This window comes from Mustela lutreola, chromosome X, assembly GCF_030435805.1.
Source record: "Mustela lutreola isolate mMusLut2 chromosome X, mMusLut2.pri, whole genome shotgun sequence".
NCBI lineage: Eukaryota > Metazoa > Chordata > Mammalia > Carnivora > Mustelidae > Mustela > Mustela lutreola.
This window is the reverse complement of record NC_081308.1, coordinates 44,205,401-44,228,375: the sequence shown is the minus strand read 5'-3', so window position 1 is coordinate 44,228,375 and position 22,975 is coordinate 44,205,401. Positions and strand designations below refer to the sequence as shown.

Genomic DNA, 22,975 nt, shown 5'->3' with positions numbered 1-22,975 from the left:
TGACCCCACACACCTAGTGCATACACACTGAGCAGCCTACACACACAGCCCCACTGTGTTCGCTGGCCTGCTTACTCCACTTTCCATCCCTCTAGGCAAAGTCCACAAATTAGCAGCCTTATAACCCTCCCAGGACCCGGTTTGGGGACCTTCAGAAGAAAAAGGCAGTCAGAGAAACATGAACGCGCTAATCGGGAAGCCAGCGTTTCAGCCCACTTGGCCACGCGGGCTATCCACACTAACGACTTTCACCTCCCTCCTCCGCTGGCTGGAGGGGCGGAGAACCCAGCCGTAAGGAGGAGGACCAAAGTGGGGGGAGCAGCTTGAATGAAACAATGTAACAATTGATGTGAGGCCTTGCCTCGCGCCTGCTCCCCAGCGATCCTATAGGCGAGGTCCCACTGACTGCTCCTCCCCATTGCTCCGTTTTCTTGTCCATTACGCGCTATCCCTCCGCCTCTCCTTCTTTCTTTTCTTTTCTTTTTTTTTCCTTCTCCTTTCCCCCCTCCCTCTCTCCCCCTTTCTCCAGCTCCGTGTCATTTCCTCCTCGCGCTCGCCCGCTGCCCGAGCGTCTCCAGCCGGCAGAGTAGGCGGAGCAGGGCGGTGCGGGGTGGCGTAGCGCTGGAGGGCGATGGTGGCGGAGCTGCTGGGGGCGGAGGCAACGTAGCCCCCGCGGAAAAGGAGCCCCGCGGCGCCTGAGTCAAGCCGAGGATGGAGAACCGGCCTGGGTCCTTCCAGTACGTCCCTGTGCAGCTGCAAGGGGGAGCGCCCTGGGGCTTCACCCTTAAGGGGGGTCTGGAACACTGCGAACCGCTCACGGTGTCTAAGGTAAGAACTGGCGCCTCTGTTCCAGCGGTGCCCAACTTTGAATGGACTAGCGGGTGCGCAGGCTGCCGCGGGACGCGGCCCTCAAATCAACTTCGAAACTCGGTGGGGCTGGGAGTGAAAGCCCTCCTGTGGAGCATTAGCGGAACAGAGGGGTCTTGCCGCCAGCCCAGGCGCAGACACCCCTGACGGGTGGCGGGAGCACGGGTGGGAGCATTGCTGGCCCGGGGCTAAGAGCCCTGTGCGCACACACTCGGGAGGCTCTGGGGGCAGTTTTTTGCTCCTCCACATCGGGGCGGTTGCTCCCCTCAGTTTGAGCTGGAGGAAGTGGTGGCTGGTGGGGGTTTCTCCTTGGAAGTTCCCGCGCCCCTGGGGGACGGGCAGCGGCACTTGGCAGCTCTCTTAGCAGCGTTGGCGCCTCCGCCAACCAGCGGGTCGTCCCAACCGGGCAGGTTGCAGGGCGAGGGTCTGGTGTGGGAACGGAGATGAGGCACTGGTGGCTTTCGTCAGCCTCACTTCCCACGGCCGGACGCGCGCACATCCATTCAGCAGCCGGACGTTGCTCCTGCCGGTTCGGCTCGGCCTTTCCCTCCCTCCGGAGTCCTGCCTCAGCGCCGGCGAGATTTCCTGCACGTTGAGAAGTGTGGAGGAAACTTTTGCGCCATGGAGCGCAGCTGTGCTGGAGCCGCCGCCGCCGCCGCCGCCAGGGTTTGTTTGTTTTAGGAGGTTGTGATCTGCTGGAAGCCAAGTTGCAGCGGAGGACAGGGGAGAGGAGCTCTCCTGAGTGCTCCAGGAACACCCCCCCTCCCTGCGAAGGAGCCATCCCCGGTAGAGGTGTGGGGCTGTGGGGGCCGCGGGGGCTGTTACCGGGAAGAGAGATTTGTAGGGCCATTCACCTTGAGACGCCAGATTGCCAAGGGAAGGAACTCGTCGAACTTCCTCCCGGTTTTTTTGTGTGTGTTTTGTTTTTGTTTCTCTTAAGTGCTCAAATCTGAAAAACTCTTCCCCTTCCAACCCACTCAAATTGCAGTTGAGGTTGTAGACGTGGGTTTGGGCTGGAGATAGAAATATGTGGCTTCTCAGCAGGGAACAAATGTCACTATTTTTGGGGCTTTGTAAGGGAGGTCACATCTCAGTAGGGGGTGGCCAGTGCCCTACCACATGCCCCAGTAACCTGTGCTGCCATCTCCCCTTGTACTGGATGTACTAGTTAACTTGTAGTGGAGAGGTCCTTCAGGCCTTGGGGCCCACCCTCTTAGGAACCCTGGAGTATTGCCATGGGGTGTACCAGTCAGCTTGAGCAGTCTCAGGTACCTGAGGGAAAACTTTGAGGAGCTGTCGGGGAAACCTGGAGTCTTTGGCCTCCCGAAACACCAATAACCAACCCCTATCTTCATCCGGCTCTCCCTTCCCCACGGTGGTCATGTATTTGGAAGCACCCTGAGATGCCTTTGTCACCCATTGTCACGTCCCCTCTTAAGGCACTCTCCCTTCAATATTCTCTGGAGGGAGTTAATAAGCTTTTTTTTTTTTTTTTTTCCCAAAAAAAAAAAAAAAGGCAAAGAAAACAGCAACACTCTCAAACAACCATTTTGGGGAGGCGAGAATCCTGACCTTCAGGAATTTCTTCTAATCAGTCTCCTCTCTCCCCTCTTTCCACCAAGGTCAGAATGGGCTATGCACTCGTCCATGGTCTGGCAGTTCCTCCCTTTCTTTTTCTCCTTACACCATCCACAGAATTTCCAGTCTGCTTGGACAGCCTATCTTGGAGAGGTCATTTTTCACCTCTCTCTGGGGCTGAGCCATCCTGAGAAGCGCCCCAGAGAGTGCTTACTGCTATGGCCCTGGATTGTTTTGTGAGCCCATGCTGAGCATAGCAGGGGGTGTTACTAAGTATGGGGCAGCCAGCAATTTGTGGTCTGGCTGGGGGATTATTTGAGGGTAGATGAGGGTTTCCTTGGCCAAGCTGTTGAGGAAGTGACTAGTGTGTTGAGAGGCAGGGTGCCTTTTAATGATTCCCTTTCTGCTGAACATACAGTTGACCCCTATTATATGAAAACTCATTATTACACACATTTAGGTATGCAGGGGGTAAAATCATTTATCCTATTCCTCTCAAACAGCCTGGCACCTTGCAGTAAAAGCCAGTTGTATATAACCTAGTTAGCCCCAACATTGTGTAAAGGGGCCATACTATTTTTTTTTAAAGTGCAGTGATTGCCTGTATTTTTTTCTTGCTAAGACACTGTGTGGCATAGTGCATTAGTCCTTTTTTCATTTTTCTGACTTAGTTTTGTTTCCTCTTGCTTCAGAACAATACAGTTTTCTTCTCGAAAATAACATCAGTCTGCACACACATGCAGATGGGATGGAAGGCCGTAGAAAGAGAATTGTAATGGCAGATTGGAACCTTGGGTTCTAGCCCCTGCTCTGCCACTCATTAGCTTTGAGATCCTGAGTGCATCACTTGCCCTCCGTGGGCTTAGTTGTCCTCATGTCTATTATAAGGTTCAAGTGGGTGGTCTTTAAATAAGACTGACAGCCCAGCTGGCAATCTTTGATGCTAGCTCTGGCCCTTTTCTTCTCAGAAGGGTTGTGGAATGAAGATGAGGCTTTGTTCCATTTGCATACAGTGTTACTATTTATATGGTGTTTCCATATCCCTTATTTCATAAGCCTCTTCCAGTCACCCTGGGAGACAGTCAGGGAAGGTTGTGGAGAAATGGATGGAAAAACTGAGGCCATTGATGCCCTGAGTGGCTCGTCTAGGTCTGCCATACAGTGAATCAGGGCTAGGGTCCAAGTCCGTCATATTTTCTACCACTTGGAGAGTTTCTTGATTCTTCTGGTAGTACTGCAGTTTGTGAAGGGCCATGGGGCAGTACCATTCATGGGTGTATCTAGTCTTGACAGCTCTCCCAGTGACTCTTTCCACACCAGCCTGTGGTTCCACAGTAGGTGAGGAACTGGATTACAGACACTCCTTGCTGAAGTCAAGGAGGAGGAGAGGACTATTTTAGTGCTTCCAAATCACTGTGAGGATCTCAGGTCAGGCAGAGAAAGAGGTAAGGTGTAAGAATCATGGTGGGAAATGCTGGAGGACCTCCTTTGGTGTCATGGAAAAAAACAGTTGGAGTCTGGTGTGGAATACATGCTTAGAGATAGCTTGCCACTCTCAGGAGTGGATGGATTTGAGAAAGGGTGATTAGTGGGGAAAGATCACAGAGAATGTAAAAGGCTACCTCATATTTGTCATGGGAGAACCTTTGGACCAGGAAATGATCAGGTTGGGAAATGGTTGATTCCTACTGGCTCCTGTGAGTTCCTCAAATGTAGGAAATTCAGCTGCCCAAGTTTTAGGAGACTGGTGTAGTCTTCTCACAATTTGGTGAGAAAGAAAGAAGAAATTTAAAAAAAAAAACACCCTGCTATTGATTATCTCAAGTGTTAAGGGATGGCTTATGATTTCCCTGTACATTGTGATGTTTCCAAAGAAACATAACCCACAAGGGACTTGGGCCCATAAACTTGGTGTTATTAATTCCTTAGGTTAGCATCTTATACTACCTCATTGGCCCAGGAATCCTGTTTGGATAAAGTAGAGATTCTCTTCTAATCATATTTATCTGGTTTGTTACCTAGGGGTCCCCCTCTACAGTGTAGACAGTCATCCATGAAGTTGGCTCCCTGTACTGGAAAATATATTCTATGGGGATGGGTGACCTTTCCAAGGTTCTGGCAGCAATGATTCTGCATCAAATAGAGCTTCTCAGAGGACTCAGATATTCAAATTTTATCCTTCTGTGATGCGTGTGTGTGTGTGTGTGTGTGTGAGAGAGAGAGAGAGAGAGAGCGAGCGAAAGGTAGAGAGAAAGAGAGACAGATGGACAGAGATAGAGAGAGTTACTGACCATAGCATGAAGTTTCTATACTCATTGTGAGTCCTTGGAAATGTGTCTGAGGTTGGCTGAGGGTGGGGGGAAAATGGGGGTGGAGATCAGTGGGGATCCAGGAGAAGGAGAAAAATTGGGAAGGAGAAGACAGGCTTATCCTACATATTTGCCTTATTCCTGGCCCATTTTTCAGCGGCATTCTCTCTCAGGCACAGTGAAGCAAGTGGGGGCTTTGTTCCGGACTGCTCCAGAACAAAGTAGAGTGGGATGAGAGAGTAGCTTGGAGGAGAAGGAAACTTCACCTCCTCCACTTGCTGTGCATTGCTGTTGCTATGTCATTTTACCCTCTCTAGACCTAAATGCCTATTTGCTAAATGGGTGTGGGCATACCTGTCCCATCTTTATTATTAAAGATGACGTGAGAATGAATTGGGAAAACTCTCATACTGTTTGCCATCTTTAGCCTAGGAAGATGGCAGGACATGCTCTTTACATTGTTTTTAGTTCCCTCCCATCCTCCTCCCCATCCCCACCATGACCTTATTTCTAGAAGAAGCACACAAAGAGGCAGTTGAAATTTCAAGAGGACGTGGGTTAAGTCAGATTGAGGCCATCTTTGGCTGGCAGTAAATTTGTGAGTTAGAGTTCTTGCTGGCTGCAGAGGTAATGGTATATGAGAACCAGTAGTTCCTATGAAGCCTTCATAGTTGTGTTACAGGCAAGGCCCACCCCAGACCAGAGCTTGACATTCACAAAGGGACCTTCATGGGGTGTGCTTCTTGGGAGCTTAGTCCAGCCTAGGTACTTACATTAGTGCCCCCCTCATCTGCCTCTAGAATCAGCAAAGGTATCTAGGGTCTCATTACCTCAACTGTCCCAGAGAGTAGCAGGCATTTGGAGACCTGGAGGAGGAATCCCTCCAGGAAGATACAAAGAAGTTTGGAGGGAGGTAGAGCAAGAAGGACAGGTGGTATATCTGGTAACCCTTGGCTGAGCTTTGGGGGCACACTATTTCGGGGCCTGCTGGCTGTCATAATATACCTGGTACCCTATTGAGATCCAGACATGTGCTCCCTAAAGTGAAAAAGGCCAAGCCTGTTAGAGGATTTTCCCATTCCAAAACCTCAGACAAAGAAAATAATTCAACTCCAGCTGGAAGACATTTGAGCGTTGTCCCTTGAAAAAATTTTTTAAATGATTTCCCCTTTTGCTCTCCCCAACCCCCTCCCAGGAATTTTTTTTTAAGTCTCAGGCTTGAGACTGGAGTTTGTGGAGTGGTTTATCTAGAAGGACCATCACAGTTTTTATAGTTAGGTTTCTTCATAACCACGGTGGAAAAGATGCTAACCCATCTGAGGAAAGTGAATAATTTTCCCACCCCCATCAAGTACCAAAGGACAGCCTTGACTCAGGGCTGCTAATCCAATGCTATTCTTGGAGGAGGTCTAGAATCACAGATTCTCAGAGTCAAGAGGGCCTTTGGGGGGTTTCCAGGACTTAATCTTAACCAGTCCATTAGCCTTCAGTCTAGTAGCTCTGAGTTTGTTGTCTTATGCTCATGTGGGGAGTTCACTCTCTTCTTAGCCAGTTGACTGTAGACAATTTTTCATATGCTGAGTGGCAATCATCATCCCTCTACCTTCTATCCAGGGGGTCCTAGCCCTACCTTCTGGGACCACACAAAACAAGAATGCTTTCTCTTTGTCTCGGGTCCAAAGACACAAGACTATGTCCGCTTGTCTCACCTTTTTAGGCTGAAGAGCCCTAGCAATTTCAGCTATTCCTTACTGGCATCTGAGATCTAGCCTCCTCTCCCGTTTCCTCCTCCCACTCTGGATGCACTCCAGCCTGTCCCTGTTCCTCTTGAGCTATGGAGCCTGCAGCTGAATACAGTAAGTTAGAGGAGTCTGACCAAGGTTGAGTTGGATCCTTAAAAAAACAAACAAACAAACAAACAAACAAAGAAAAAACAATAAAGCTGAAGATCACTGTGGCTCTTTCTGGTATATCCATGCCATACAAAGACCCTGTGTCAAGCAGAACCTTTTAGTGGGAGTACTTTGTTGCTGCTAAGCCTTACCTGCCAAAGACCTTTACCTAGACATCTGAGACAGCCATGTAATAAATTTGGGAGGGACATATTTCATCTTATTTGTTTCTTTAGAGTTGCCCCAGCCCCATGCCTAGCCCAGGATAGTGTTGAGAGAAGTGTTCTAAGCAAGATGAGAGAAGATACAAGCTCTGACCTCAAGGAACATACATGTTTATATAAAAAGTTACAGAGAAGGAAGTTGTATCATAGAAGAAGTAGAGTTTAATGAAGAGTGTCAAAATCAGAACTTTAGAAGATCAGATTTATTTTATTTTTTATCAGCTTTTGGCTTGGAATTTGTAGGAGTAACCTCTCTGCCCTGAATTTTCTCCTTCTGAGAAAAATCGGTGTCTCCAAGATTGAAGATGCTGACTGTGTGACATAGTCTCCAACTTACAGAGCCCTTATGGAGGAATTTAGATACAGCGGTCTATGTCCCAACCCCTTGACAGATATTCATCTCCCTGCACATCACCACTGGCATGGGGTGCAGAACTCCTGCTGTTGCTGCCAGCCCTGGGTTCTGAGATCTTCTGTCTATACCTGGAATACCCATAAGAGTCACTGCTGCTGGAGGCCTTGCACCCACAGCCTTGTCTCTGCAGGCCCCTCACATCTACCAGTTTGACACCTAAGTTGGGCAAATATTTTTTTCTTGCTCCTAAAGCCCTGATCTGGGACTGTATTATCAATATAATTTCATAAGTCATACCCCATGGATTAAACAAGCCTCTCCAGGGGCACCAGGGTGGCTCAGTGGGTTAAGCCTCTGCCTTCAGCTCAGGTCATGATCCCAGGGTCCTGGGATCGAGCCCCGCATTGGGCTCCTTGCTCAGTGGGGAGCCTGCTTTCCCCTCTGCCTGCCATTCCCCTTGCTTCTCCCTTCTCTCTCTCTCTCTGTCCTCTGACAAATAAATAAATAAAATCTTTAAATTGGCCTCTCCAGAACTGCTGTGAATTTAGCCACTGTCAAAAACACTGTGTCAGAAAGGCACGTTTCCTAGCCTTCCACTGTCTCTTCTCTAGGCCTCTCATCCTTCCATAATAATGAGGATTAAGCTCTTTTCCAATATTCTGCCTATAGGAAACTATCCAAAGCTCCAAGCTGTTTATTCACAAAAAGTGTTTTCTTGGAGAACAATTTATTCATAAGTTAGGGGCAAGTGCTCCACAATCTCTGTTACACAGACCTGGGTGGGTTGGGGGTTTCTACTCCTATCAGTGTGTTCCTATTCCTGATGCTCAGATGCGGTGTGTGTGCACAGTGTATATATGGTTCAGTTTTTCTCCAAAATTGAGCCCCAGGCTTACCGGTTACCTTTCAAACAGTGATTGCTTATGTTGATACCTAGGTCACTTTCACTCAATTTCCATGCAGCCAGATTTTTGTCTCCTGGTGCTCTCCTGAAAAATTCTCTTCAGACAGACTTCAACTAAGTCACTAATGAATAAGTTGAGATCTTTCCTTTTCCTGGCTAAAGATTGTATTCCAGTGACTGGGATGGGGTAGAGTTTCATCTCCTTACACCCTTTTGCCACATCCAGTGTAAACGGGCCAAGTGGAAAGATTGTCTTGGGCATTAATTTTGCAAGGGATGATCCGTTCTTCCTCACATCACACTGGCATGTTTACTTGGGCTCATAGCCATACTGGTTGGGCACCAAACTTGCAAAGATCAAGATGACTTAGTTTCTCAAAGTGACTAGCCCCTCCCCTTTGACTTCACCTCCACTCCCTCCTCATTCAGCACAAGTCTATGACTGTACTGGGTCACAGAATGAGCACTGCATAGTAGCAGCAGACACATTTTCTGGGCATCCAGGCTGCCCTTCTTTCCTGTCCAGTCTTTGCTTCCCAGTCCCCGCCCATCAGCACCAGTTGCTTGAGGCCTACATTTTGGACTGGCTCATTCAAGTGCCATTGCTTCTTTGTTCGTTCATTGGCTGCTCTGCCCTCTCTCCAAAACCCAACCTTTTTTCTCCTTTGGTCACAGAGGGCCCTTCTAGTCTGCTGCACCAACTTTGTCCCTTTTGTCTCAGCCATGCTTCTGGTGGGGGATGAATGGGGGTAAGAGAAGCTCATAGAGTTAAGGTTGATAAAGTTTGAAGACACTTAGCAAATTGATAGCTGGATCAGAGGGATAGATTCTCACCCTGTGTCTCTCTCTATCCTGTTGCAGAAGAGGACGGGCCCTTTGCTACCTTCCTGATACTTTTTCATCCACTTGCAGAGTAATCTTGCTATGCTGTTTCACCTCTCCGTACCCTCCTGTTTCTTCTCAGACTCTCTGTGGGGCAAGCCTCTGCTTTGTTGAAGGGTTGTGAAGGGCTCCAGGATCCTTGCCTGGTCTGGGCTGTGGAAGTGTGCATGGCAACTGACAGCAGGCAATCATTACAGTGCATGGCATTTCTCCACACTACTACTTCCTATCTTTCCAGAAGTGGCTGTTTCCTGGTATGTTTTTAGGGATGGCATGAGGCATGGTCTGTTAACTTTCACTCAAGTCTTTTAATGTTACATCTGTGAGGAATGTGAGAAGTGGGACTCATTTGACAAGATCAAGGGTTAAGCCCAGTGATGGGCAGACCCTTTGTGGTGTCTTCTGGCCCCCACCCTTGTGCCACTCAGCAGAATCCCAGCTGTATGCTCGGCTCTCTTCCTGAGCCTCTGGCAGGGAACTTTTGAATGGTTCTTCTATACTGCCTTTCACGGTCCATCAGAAATGGATTTTTTTTCTTTTGGGGTTGGGGGTTGGGGGTGATACAAGGTAGACCTGGGAGTAAAGCTGGTTCAACTTGTTATTCTGGAAAGGGGTTAGAATCTCATGGCTGCAGCCCCATCTTTGCTTATGAGAAGATGACAAGCTAAAGCTTTGTCTTTGTTGATCTGCCTTGCTGTTTTCCATTTCTTTTTGCTTGTGTTTGATGTTAAGTAAAAGCTCCCATGAAAACTACTGCAGGTAGGCAGCATTTGATGGCATCTTCTCTGACTGAGAGGGTGAGTGATGACATGTTGGAGCCTCAGGGGTGAGTAACAAGGTCTTGATTCTCATGTTCTTTGGAGGGCTTGACTGAGAGTTTGGAGCTCTGCATGAGTTTCAGTTTGCAGTCAAGGAGTATCAAGACAACAGGCTGCAACGTGGACAAGGCGAGACCCTGGAAACTCCACTGGCATACATGTGCCTCTTAAACTCAAAGGGAAGTCGAGGCCTAGACATGGAGTATGGGAGAGGTAATAGATGCGCTGTGTCACAAATCCTGCTGCTTCTAGATGTTTTACATGTTTTCCCATTTAATTTCTGCAGTAACTGTGAAGATGAGGGGACTGAGGCTCGGGGAAGTGAAATAATAGAGTCTAAGACATACCAGAAGTAGAAAAGCTGGCATTGAAATTTATATCTGTCTGACTCCAAATCCCAGATTCTTTCCATAATACCGTGTTTACATAGATGAATGAATGAAAGAGAAAGAAAAAAAAAGAACTGGATAAGAATATGAGGCTGGGGGTTGGGGAAAGAAATGAAATAGAGAAATTAAATAGAAAAGAAAGAGAAAAATGAGTGGGGGTGGAGGAGAGAGGTAGAGAGAAAGAGAGGGAGAAAGAAATGAGAGAAATATAATTTTGTACCAAAACCAACATTACCAGTACATGCCCCTCAGGGATCAGTCTGAAAGGAAGGATTCTGTTTTGTTTTGTTTTAAATCTCAAATCAGGGTAAGGGGTACAGTCTTGTATTCAGAAGCCCTGGAGTTCAGCCTTCGCTTTGTCACTCACTTGTTGTGTTCTTGGGTGAGTCATTTCCCCCTGCGTCTTAATTTCCTCTTTTGCAAAATGAAAATGATAATACACACACTTTTTCTTTCCAAGAGGAAGAGAGATGGATTTTATCCTTTATCTCATATAAACACTAGATGTGTATGTGATTTAAGAAAAAAAAAAAGCATTCCACAGGTGTCTCATATTAAACAAAAATTCTCTTAAGAGAATTTTGAACTTAAAAAAAGAATTGTATGCAGCTGTGGAATCTTTGGGACGATGCAAAGTGGCAGGACACCTTTAATGGGATGTCTTCTGCTGCCAGAAGATGGAAGACCAGACCTGATTTCTGGCTAATGTCTAAACAGCCAACAATTTGAAAGTCTATGCTAAACCTTGTTTGGCTCCTACCTAAGAGCTCTCAGCTAAGCCTCCAATCAATCAATCAATCAATCAATCAGCTAACCAATCAACACATATTTGTTAGTACTTTGTAAAGTGCCTAACTCTAAACTAGAGAATACAAGAGATAGCCACCACAGAAGACCTGTTCCCTGGAAGTGACAGTTTTGTTGAGGAGAACCATTATTGCAAGCTCAGGAAAGAAAAACCTGTAAGTGGTGAATGGGATAGGATCTAAGAACAAAATTTATTTATTGGAAAGAGATTTCACTGGGAACTGATGTGGTCAGGGAGGTTTACGGAAGAAGGAAGAAGAATTGGGGCTAGGCCTTGAGAGATAGGTAGAATTTAGGTAGGTTAGGAAGAAAGAAAGGCATTCATCCAAGTTAGTATGCTAAAGACACTGCTTCATGTCCTAAAGACACAGGAGACTGAGGTCAGTTTTCTCACCCCACGGTGAACTAACAGCGTGAGCTACCCAAGTACAGGGTATGTGTTTGGTCATTTATTTGCCTGTTCATTCATTCATTAAATTTATTGAGTGTTTGTTCTAGGAACTAGACTAGTCTTCCTGCAGCCTATGAAACCAGCACAGAGCTCCATAAAGGTCATTTTTATTTGTTTTCTAACAAATACTTTCATGGTGCATACCCCAGGCCAGACAGTGGCTTTCCAATTTAACACTTAGGAACTCTTATCAATACCATTCTAGAGATGAGAAAAATGAGGCATAGTCAGGTTAGTTAACTTGCCCAATGTCATACTGTTTGTGTGGTGAGATAAATGAGTCAGTGGGGATCTGCTTGACTGTTGCAGATTGGTGGAATGTAAAGATGAATGGACTTGAGCCAACTCTTCTGAAGAACCCAGAAAACTGGGTTATAGAATAGATTTTTTGTTTTGTTTTTGTTTTTGGAGGATCAGAGTTAATGTCTTAAAGGTAAAGTACCTGGCAGAGGACCAGCCACCCAAGCACTCACTTGAAGAAATCAAAACTGAACCATACAGAGGGGCATTTCAAGGCCATCAGCCGTCTTAGTAATGTGCTGTTGTTATACACTAGCAAGTTGCCAGAGGTCAGTGGTAATACACACCACTTGGATCTGAAGAAATGAAAGAGAGGTGGGGGTCAGAGATGAATCCAGTATAACTAAGCTAAAAGTTTCAAAGTGGTGATGGGGATTAGGAAAGCCAACCAGTTTTCATTCATTTTTGGGTCTTCTGAGACTCAGGCATCTATAGGCCTGGCCAGTTAAGAAGTTCCATGGACTGTTTGGAGGAAAAAAAAAAAGGATTTGTTTATTTAAGGCCCCTGATCATTTGAAACAGCAAATCATTATTTTAGGAACATGATGGTTAACATAGACAATTTACCAATCTGCTGATTGTTCTGGAAATTAGTTAATTGCCAGACAAGCCCCTGCTCCAACAGACATTGGAACAGGCCTGCATTGTTATTTAATGGGCTTTTCTGGTGGTAGCTTTGTCTTATCTCCTTCAATCTGCCAGGATGCTTGGTCACCTGAGGTGTTACTGGCCGAAGTTCCGTCTAACTTTGGACTTTTCAGGTGATGGGAATGTCCACAAATCAAACAGACAAAAAATAGATGAAACTGTCAAAACGCCAAACTTCAGACATGAAGCTTGAAATGTTAAAAGGTTTGAGGCAGTTAAAAAACATCAGTTGACTTTTGCCAAGATGTTTAAGGATTATTTTCTCTATATGAAAAACAACATGGAGGCAGAGTAAAGCAAACCTCAGACCGTTAGAGTTTCAAGTCTGGATTGCATTTTTGTTGTTAGCAGTTTTATATTCTGCATAGAGTAGTATTATTAACCTATGAATATTATCATTCTTAATATCTCTACAGTGTATTGATCTTTAAATGTGACCTTTGAAAAAGCATTGTTAGGCTTGCAAGTATGATTAGACTGCCTTCAGTGGCATCCTTACCATATTTCATCCTGATTCTTATGTTAAAATAAGGAAGACAGGGATACCTGAGTGGCTCAGTTGGTTAAGGGTCTGCCTTTGGTTCAGGTCATGATCCCAGGGTCCTCAGACTGAGTCCCTCATGAGGATCCCTGCTCTGCAGGGAGTCTGCTTCTCCCTCTGCCTGCCGATCCCACTGATTATGTGTTTGCTGGCTCTCTCTCTCTCTGACAAATAAATAAATAAAATCTTTTAAAAAATAAGGAGGAAATGGAGTGTTGCTTCAAAAACTCATTTACTGCAAATCTGGCTAGAAAATGCCACTTTATTATTAAGAGACTTCTGCAAATTTGGAGTGATTATCTGACCCAAACCTTAGCGCTGATGCCATGTTATACTTTAATGAAGTTATCAGGAAAGGTTAATTTTGTGTGCAGATGTGCCTACCCATCTGTCTTCTGCCCCCATCTTTCTGAGATGTTCTTTCTAGATCCATTACTTTTGTGTAGTGTTACCCACTTTTCTGCATGGTGAAGAACTAAAAGTCAGAATGTTGTAAAGATGCCTGTGCTGCAGAACCTGGTCTGTTCACTCCCTCCCTCCCTCCTTCCTTGTAGAAGGAACTCACTTCCGGCTAAGGGCCAATGGGCACCTGGGTTCCTTTACCTAACTCTTCTGTCTAGGTGAAATAGCTTATAATTTATATTTGAAGTTGACTTGAGTATCTAGCTTCTGGAGGTATTTTTCTGAAAAAGGCTATCTGAGTGCTCTGGCTTTTACAAGAGCCAGCTTGCTAACTTCTTTCTGCGGCATGAGTCCTAGTAGGAAGATGATACTCTCCCCCTCTGGATGTAAAGGGTTAAATATGTAATTTTTCATATTTTCCTGTGCCTTTGGCTGGAGAAATGTGCAGTGTTCTGAAATCTGCCCAGGCCCTGCACATACTATATCTGCTTAAGGAGGGTTTTTTTGGCTCTTAGCCCTTCTCAGCTGCATTAGGGTTCAGGTTACATCCCTCTACCCTTCCAGCCACTAATAAAAGCCAAAATAATTAAGGATCAGGGAGAGTTAATTCCCACTGCTAAGACCCAGGTGGGGCCCTTCCACCTCCCATCCTGGCTTCTAGGCTAGATTCCTAATTTAGGGCTGAGCTCTAGTCTAAGCCTGTAAGTGACAGTGATCTGGAACAGGCCCCAGAAAAGCACTTGACAATCAGGTTTTGCCCTATGTTGGCAGTTCTTTCCTGCCTTTCTCTCTGTCTCCCTCTCTCTCTCTCTCTGCCCCCACTTTGCTGTTGGGATCTTACAAGAGACCAGTGACCCCAGGGGCCAAGCCACCCAATGCTATTACAGGAATGGAAATGATGTATCATAGTCCCTTCCTTCTAAACTGGAAGATCTGAGTGAATGAAGCTTCGACTTTTTACTTCTACTCCAATCCCTGACCCAACTTCAGTACAACATTAGGAATCTCTTTCAGAATAAGAAATGTCATTCATATCTCACCCAGCTTGAAAGAGATGCATAGTAATGAGCTCTGAAACAGTGAACTCAGACAGAGGGCAGCTTTGAAGGAGGATCTTGCAAGAGCTGGGACAGGCAGGAAGAATCCTCCTTCTGGAACAACTATACTACTGTAGTGACCTCCCTAGTGGTTTCCCTCCCTTTGATCATTCCCCTCCCCCTCTTAAAGTTATTTAATGGTTCCCTGCTACCTGTAAAATAGAGCCTGAACTGCTTTAGCTTCGTGTATGGACCATTCTCCATCTGGCTTTAGTCTTACTTGTAGCATTCCTTCTAGGACCCAGGTTTTCAGGCAGGATAGTTTCCTCTCTGTCCCCCAACACACTGGGGAAACTCTGGCTTCCAAATTCCCCATCCTGATGTTTCTTGAATGCCTTGGCTTTTCTGTCCTCATCTCTGCCCCTTCCAGTTGGGCTTAACCTTCAAGCCCTAGCTCTCAACTGCAAGGGCATCATCTCAGTCTGCTCCTGGTGGAAGTCATCTCTCCCTCTTTGGAATGCTGGAGTTCTGATTTTCCAGTAGAAATCTATGGGTACTTTGGCTACCCTGTGTCTGGCTTGCTGGACCAAAATCTTCTAGAGGACAAAGGTTATATCTTCTGTATCTTCATCATCATCCTCAGCACAGAGCACAAAATAGTCTTTCCTTAGTGGTTTCGCTGGAAGAGTCAAGCAAGAATTTTGTATTCAATAATTGGTCATTTTCACCTTTCCCCTTCCAATTCCAAATTCAAAAGAGGAGATGACTTTGGTGACACCTACTAAACGGGGTGAGACTTGAATGACACACACACATTGTATGTGAGTTAGGGATAGAAGGAACACACAGAAGGAAGTGGTAGTACAGGTGGGAGTTGAGAGAGATCCGTGATACAGCATTGGATGTGAGGGATGCTGATGACAGTGGGGGTTGGGGGTGGTTACCTGCTGGTCTCTGAGCTGCTTAGAGTTTGGTTTGCAACAGTTGGATTTCTTGCTGCTGCAGGTCTTGAGTGTGAGCTATGTTCCTGAGGCTTGAATGTGAGAGAGGCCTGCTGACTGATGATCACAGCATTCCCCTTGCTGTTGGGAAGTGTTGTTTTGAAACTCTGAGAACAGCAGCCACTCCTTCTGTTGCTATGTGTTTGGGGAAAGCAGAGTGTGAATCTTCTGTCTCAGATGTTTCACTGCTTCATCCCAAAGGAGGTAGCTTTATGTGAACATACTCTGTGTGTGTGTGTGTGTGTGTGAGTTTCCACTTTTGCTTAAGCAAGCCCTAACGTGTTCTGTCTGACTGGCCTTGGATGTGAGTCATCGTCTAGTATTTATACCCAGTGCCTTAAGTGTCCTCATTATTTGACCATGACATTCCTTTTCTCACTATTTTATTCAATGCTGAGAATGCTGAAAAGGGCCCAGAAGAACCATCTCTATTCTCCTTCTTAATGAGGTCTAATCTAATTGGTGGCTGACTGTCTCTGTGGAAGTCAATTAGGTCATGTCAGGGCACTAAAGGGAACAGACTGAAACTCATAGTGGCAATACTGTGACAGTTTAAAATACACACTATGGGGCCTTCTCTTAGTTCGTTCCGGCCCGGACTACTGCTGCAGAGTTTGAATCACTGGAACCAACTGGAGGAACAGTGCTCAAGGGGATCCCAGGAAGTGTTTGTCCTTATCAGGAACGTAGTAAGCCTGAAGGGAATACACACAGTCTGAGAAAGTCTTAGAGGCGATGATTCAGCCTTCACAGGCATTGGTGGAAGAAGCAGAGAATGTTAGCTTGCTCCTTATTGCTCTTTCCGTTAAGATCCTTCCAAAGCTGAAAGTTTTGTTTTTGGAAGCATGCTCCTAGAGTGTGGGAATAGTAAACCCCATCAGGGGCACTCTTGTTATCAAGGGGACAGAGCTTCAGAGAGGAAGGACATGACTGCTAGTATGGTCATTTGGAGGCCAGGCAGCCAGTAAATCATTTGAGAATGAATTAAAAGTTCAAAGGGCAGGAGGGAATTCTTTGGGGGACATCATAGGTACTTGAAAAATCAAAGGGATAACTGAAGTGCTTTTATTTTTTTGAGTGCGGGAATGGAAGTGCACAGTAGGAAATTGGCATTGCTGTTTTTGTGTGCTTGGGAGACTCAGCTCTGTACTGGGGACCATCAAAGTCACCATAACTAAGTGCCAATTATGTTCTGGGAGTTTTAGATGCATAATCTGTAATCTTTTCATTACTAATGTGATAGTATTCCTATTTAACAGGAGACTAAAAAAAAAAAAAAAAAAAAAGAGTCTCTGAAGGGCCAAAAGACATTCTCAAAGTAACAGAGCTAGTAAATGGTAGATCTGTGATTTGAAGCCAGTTCTATATGACCCCAGATCCCAAGCTTGTCTCATTATACTTTGGAATTTTATTTCAAAATTCTCTTTTTGTGCCTCATGTTTCTTTCTTTTTTCTTTTAAAAACTTACTTTTTAAAAAAAAATTTTATTTTTTCAGCATAACAGTATTCATTATTTTTGCACCACACCCAGTGCTCCATGCAATCCTGTGCCCTCTCCAATACCCACCACCTGGATCACCCAACCTCCCACCCCCCCGCCCCTTCAAAACCTTCAGATTGTTTTTCAGAGTCCATAGTCTTATTTACTATTTTTGAGAGAGAGAGAGAGAGCAGAGAGCACACGGAGGGAGGGGCAGAAGGAGAGGGAGAAAGAGAGAATCTCAAGCAGACTCGGTGCTGAGCACAGAGCCCAACACGGGGTTTGATCTCACCACCCTGAGATCATGACCTGAGCTAAAATCAAGAGTCAATGTTCAACTGACTGAGCCACCCAGGCACCTCTCATGTTCTCTTTTTTATACCAATATTGACTGTTCCTGTGACCATGTTCTTTGTGCCAGAGCGTTAGAGAAAATCCCACTCATTCCCAAGCTTTCCTAGGAAGCTTGTTAATATAGCTGACCCTTGAACAAAATGGGCTTGAACTGTGTGGGACTACTTATACGAGGATTTTTTTCCAATAAATATATATATAGTACTGTAAATGTATTGTTCTCTTACTTATGATTTTCTTAATGACATATTCTTTTCTCTAGCTTACTTTATTGTAAGAATACAATATATAATATACATAATATACAAAATATACGTTCATTTTCTGTTTATGTTATTGGAAGGCTTCCAGTCAACAGTAGGCTGTTAGTAGTTTTGAGGGTGTCAAAAGTTATACATAGATTTTTGATTGTACAGGGGTTCAGTGCCCTTAACCCTCACATTGGATTAGACTCAGGATTACATAATTTAATGTATGAGCTGTACTTAGTAGTGTCCCTATCCTAAGATGCAGAAATCGAGGCTGAGGGTTCAATAACTTTCTAAAATTCATGGTACCAGTAGGTAGTAGAGCTGGTATTCAAAATTCAGTTTATCCATTTTATTATTTTTTGAAGATTTTATTTATTTGACAGAGAGAGCACAAGCAGGGAGAGGGTGAAGCAGGCTCTCTGCTGAGGAAGGACCCCTGTAGGGCTCAATCCCAGGACTCTGGGATCATGACCTGAGCTGAAGGCAGATGCTAAACCAACTGAGCCACCCAGGCACCCCTGGTTTATCACATTTTAGAGCGCTTGTTCTTCCCAATGTCCCCTGTTGAATCTTAGACTGGAATGGGGGGAAGTGATAAACAAAAAATCCAACTTGATCCTCTTGGCCCCTACAAGAGGGCCCTCATTGTCACTAAATTTAGTGAAGTGAGGAGCGGCGGGCCTTTCGTCTTTCTTTCCTTCCTTCTTCCCTCCCTCCCTTCCCTCCTTCCCTCTCCCTAACACAGTTTATTTGTTTAAATTGTTATTTTGGGGGATAGGTGATAAATGTTCATGGAACAAAATTAAAATTACATAGGTGAGCAAGTGTTTTTTAATCCCAAATTTCTCTTCCCTGGGGGCAACCACCAATACCAACTCCTTGTTTACCCTCCCAAGGTTAGCTCGTGCATTATATATAGAAGTGTGTAGCATATGCTTGTATACACGTATACTCAGTGTTTCTGTTTCCTCACGGGCTGTGTACTCCTTGATCCTCTCCAATCTGGCTTCCACTGAGGTCTTCGTGAGGGCCACATTTACTGGCCTCTTCATTGTTGTCATCCTCCTTGTCTTCTTTACACAGATGTTCTATATTTCACATTGTATGTTAAATAGATAGCCTAGTCCTATGATTCAAAAGCCAGTTAGTGTGAAAAGGTGGAGAACAGTGTCCTGCTCTTCATTGTCCTTCATAGGCCCAGGATTCACCACCCCCTACTGTGCTTAGATTATTTTTTAAATGCATCTTTACAGAGTATCTCTAATACACACAAATAAATCTGATATGGATTCTTTATCTTGGTTTTGGCACATATTAAAACAATCTTCTGCTCGTCACTTTTTTTTGCTTACATATACTGGAGATCTTTCTTTGTCAGTATGTACAAGGCTGCTTCATTTTTTAACAGTGATATTGTTGATTTATTTAACCAATCTTCAGTATTGCTAGTCATCAGCATTTTTTCCAAGGTACCATTCTGGTGTTCTCCAAGCCCTGTGGCCAGCATGTCTTCTGTGGTGCTGAACTCTCTTGTTTCTCTACCCTCTGTCACTGTTTCTCTGTTCTTCTTTGTGACTCAACTGCCTCTCCCATCCCCATCTACTGGGTATCCCTCAAGGCTCAGAGGACAGCCCCCTGTTTGCTCTCTTTGCCTTTCTCCAGTCTCCCTCTCTCTGCCTCTCTCTTCTGTTTCCCTCAAAAAAGAGCACTGATGAGATCTCATCACTGCCAAATCTATTGCCTTAACCTTTCCATCAGAACTCTAGGCTCTTCAACCGTCTGATGGACAGTGTCTACTTGAATTATTTTTCCTTACTTTTAAATCTCAAACCCCAATATATCTAAAATGGAACTTGTTATCTTCCCTCTGACAAACAGGCTCTGCTCTTAGCCTTCTGCCTCCCACTAAACTAGCATTGAAATCTTGGAGTCACTGCTTATTCATCCCCTATATCCAATCAATTACCACCCCTGTAGCGTTTCTTCAGAATAGCTCTCGTGTCCACCCCCTTCCTTTCAATTCCTGCTACTTCCACCGTTCTCAAATCTCATATTACTTTATTTCTGTAATTTTGGATTCCTGGCTAGCTTCCCTGCCTCCAGGCTAACCCTTTTAAAATTTACCCTATAAGTCATTTCCCCACTCTGAGAATTTCAGTTTCCCTGTCTGTACAATGAGGAAGCTGGACCAACTAGTTGATTTCTACAGTCCTTTCCAGCTCTGACATTCTAGACCAACAATCTTCCTAAATAGTGTTTTCCCGCCTCCTGCCATTGCCACCTCTGCACTGCCCTCCCTTATTTAAATAGTTGCTATGGCTCCATGCTCCTAGTAGTGCCTTGTACAAGTCTTCCCTAGTTCCTTTCTCCTAAATCAACTTATAGTTGAAAGGAATCTCTGAGGCCATTAAGTTTGGTCAACACTGACCTACTGCCTGACTGCCATTTATGACACCCTTGAATTTGGTTGAACAAGCTGTGCTTGGACCCTTCCATCAATGGTAGTAACTCTCTCACAAGCCAGCCCTTTGCCTTGCCAGGTAGCCCGAGTTGTTTTAAATCTCCCAGAAACTAACACCAATTCGTCTGCCTTTGTGACACTCTGTTATTCAAAACTTCCTTCATGTCGATTTAAGTACCAACCCCTCAAGTTCCTAATATGGTTCCTACTTTCTCTTCCAGCCTTAAATCCTGGATATTTTCTTTGCATGTTGTCCAAATAAAAAATGTCTAACATTTATTGAGCACTTAATGGCTGTCAGACACTATTCTAAGGCATTTTATATGGTATTCCCTTATTTTTAAAATTTATTTATTTTTATTAACATATAATGTATTATTTGTTTCAGGGGTACAGGTCTGTGAATCATCAGTCTTACGCAATTCACAGCACTCACAATAGCACATACCTTCCCCAACATCCATTACCTAGACTCTCTATCCCTCCCACCCACCCCCCAGCAACCCTTAGTTTCTTTCCTGAGATTAAGAGTCTCTTATGGTTTGTTTCCCTCTCTAGTTTAATTTTGTTTCATTTTTTCCCTCCCTTCCACCCATGAACTTCCTCCCTGTCTCTCAAATTCTTCATATTGGAGAGATCATATGATAATTGTGTTTCCCTGATAGACTTATTTCGCTTAGTATAATACCCTCTAGTTCCATCCATGTTGTTGTTAATAGCACTATTTCATCTTTTTGATGGCTGCATTGTAGTCACGCGCGCACACGCGCGCGTGCGTGTGTGTGTGTGTATTACATATTCTTTATCCATTCATCTGTTGATGGACATCTAGGCTCTTTCCATAGTTTGGCTCTTGTGGACATTGGTATTTCCTTATTTAATCCACACAGGAACCATATAAGTTTCTATTGTTCTTCCCCATTTTACAGAGGAAGAAAATGAGGCATATGGAAATCCAAATGATTTACCCAAAGTCTTATAGTTGGTACAGTGTAGTGCTAGGATTTTAATCCAGAAAAGATGTCTCAAGGGCCTATGTCCATGATCCCTGCCATATACTATCAGCCCCAAATGTGACAATTCAGTTTCCTAGCTTTATCATCTTCCCTTAACACCTTGTATTCCTATCTACCTGACTAAATCCTGCCTATTCATTGAGGCCCATCACAAATTGTACTTCTTTCTGCTTCTATCCTACCCTGTCTTCTGTCCTTCCTTTTCCCGTTATTTTACAGAATCCTGGCAGCTTTCTCCACCTCTCCTCTAGAGCTTGTCATGCTCTTTCTAATGACTACTGTGAACTTGTTTTTAGACCTCTTCACAAAGTAGATTTCTTGTCATATTTTGAGTTTGCATGAATCTTTTCTTTCTGAATCTGGCTTCTCTCCTAGGCTCTAAAATTAATATCTACCATTGCCCTGTGGTTTTCCCTTGTGTATCTGGGTACCATCAGTTGACAGGGACAAAAACCAAACAGTTCAACCATTACTATCCATACAATATAATTTATATATTGTATACATTATATAAGCATTATATACTTATTACTTTTATATTTATGATATAATTATGTATAGTTATATATTTAAGTATAATTATATCTATAATAAATAATATTTATGCATGTATACATATATTTTTGAATATACAAATATATGTATATACTTAAATCAGGAGCGAATGAGAAACAACAAAAAAATGAAGGAGATATTTTATTAAGCCTCTATTCCCAGTCTGACTGCCTTAATATTTATTACTTCTCATTTTCCCTTTCTCTTGCCCTTAGCATGTATTACTATGCTCTCTAAAAACTGGTATAAATTTTGTTTTCTTATATCAATGGATGGATGGATGGATAGATATTTCACCATTTAATTTATTTTTTTTTAATTTTTTATTTTTTATAAACATATATTTTTATCCCCAGGGGTACAGGTCTGTGAATCACCAGGTTTACACACTTCACAGCACTCACCAAATGACATACCCTCCCCAATGTCCATAATCCCACCCCCTTCTCCCAAACCCCCTCCCCCCGGCAACCCTCAGTTTGTTTTGTGAGATTAAGAGTCACTTGTGGTTTGTCTCCCTCCCAATCCCATCTTGTTTCATTTATTCTTCTTCTACCCACTTAAGCCTCCATGTTGCATCACCACTTCCTCATATCAGGGAGATCATATGATAGTTGTCTTTCTCTGCTTGACTTATTTCGCTAAGCATGATACGCTCTAGTTCCATCCATGTTGTTGCAAATGGCAAGATTTCATTTCTTTTGATGGCTGCATAGTATTCCATTGTGTATATATACCACATCTTCTTGATCCATTCATCTGTTGATGGACATCTAGGTTCTTTCCATAGTTTGGCTATTGTGGACATTGCTGCTATAAACATTCGGGTGCATGTGCCCCTTTGGATCACTACATTTGTATCTTTAGGGTAAATACCCATTAGTGCAATTGCTGGGTCATAGGGCAGTTCTATTTTCAACATTTTGAGGAACCTCCATGCTGTTTTCCAGAGTGGCTGCACCAGCTTGCATTCCCACCAACAGTGGAGGAGGGTTCCCCTTTCTCCGCATCCTCGCCAGCATCTGTCATTTCCTGACTTGTTGATTTTAGCCATTCTGACTGGTGTGAGGTGATATCTCATTGTGGTTTTGATTTGTATTTCCCTGATGCCGAGTGATATGGAGCACTTTTTCATGTGTCTGTTGGCCATCTGGATGTCTTCTTTGCAGAAATGTCTGTTCATGTCCTCTGCCCATTTCTTGATTGGATTATTTGTTCTTTGGGTGTTGAGTTTGCTAAGTTCTTTATAGATTCTGGACACTAGTCCTTTATCTGATATGTCGTTTGCAAATATCTTCTCCCATTCTGTCAGTTGTCTTTTGATTTTGTTAACTGTTTCCTTTGCTGTGCAAAAGCTTTTGATCTTGATGAAATCCCAGTAGTTCATTTTTTCCCTTGCTTCCCTTGCCTTTTGCGTTGTTCCTAGGAAGATGTTGATGCGGCAGAGGTCGAA

General features: G+C 44.3%; 1 protein-coding gene across 3 annotated transcripts in view; it reads left to right on the top strand.

Moving 5' to 3' along the window:
* The first annotated feature begins 366 nt into the window (after positions 1-366).
* The window catches only part of SHROOM4 (shroom family member 4), a 218,921-nt gene continuing 196,312 nt past the window's right edge, over positions 367-22,975 (top strand). Inside the window, exon 1 of one of the 3 annotated variants that reach the window (XM_059158606.1) lies at positions 367-828. In XM_059158606.1, coding sequence (XP_059014589.1) covers positions 712-828 — 117 coding nt within the window. In that variant the 5' untranslated portion in view covers positions 367-711. The remainder of the gene's footprint in view (positions 829-22,975) is intronic. The other 2 variants (XM_059158603.1, XM_059158604.1) reach the window with 2 other exon arrangements.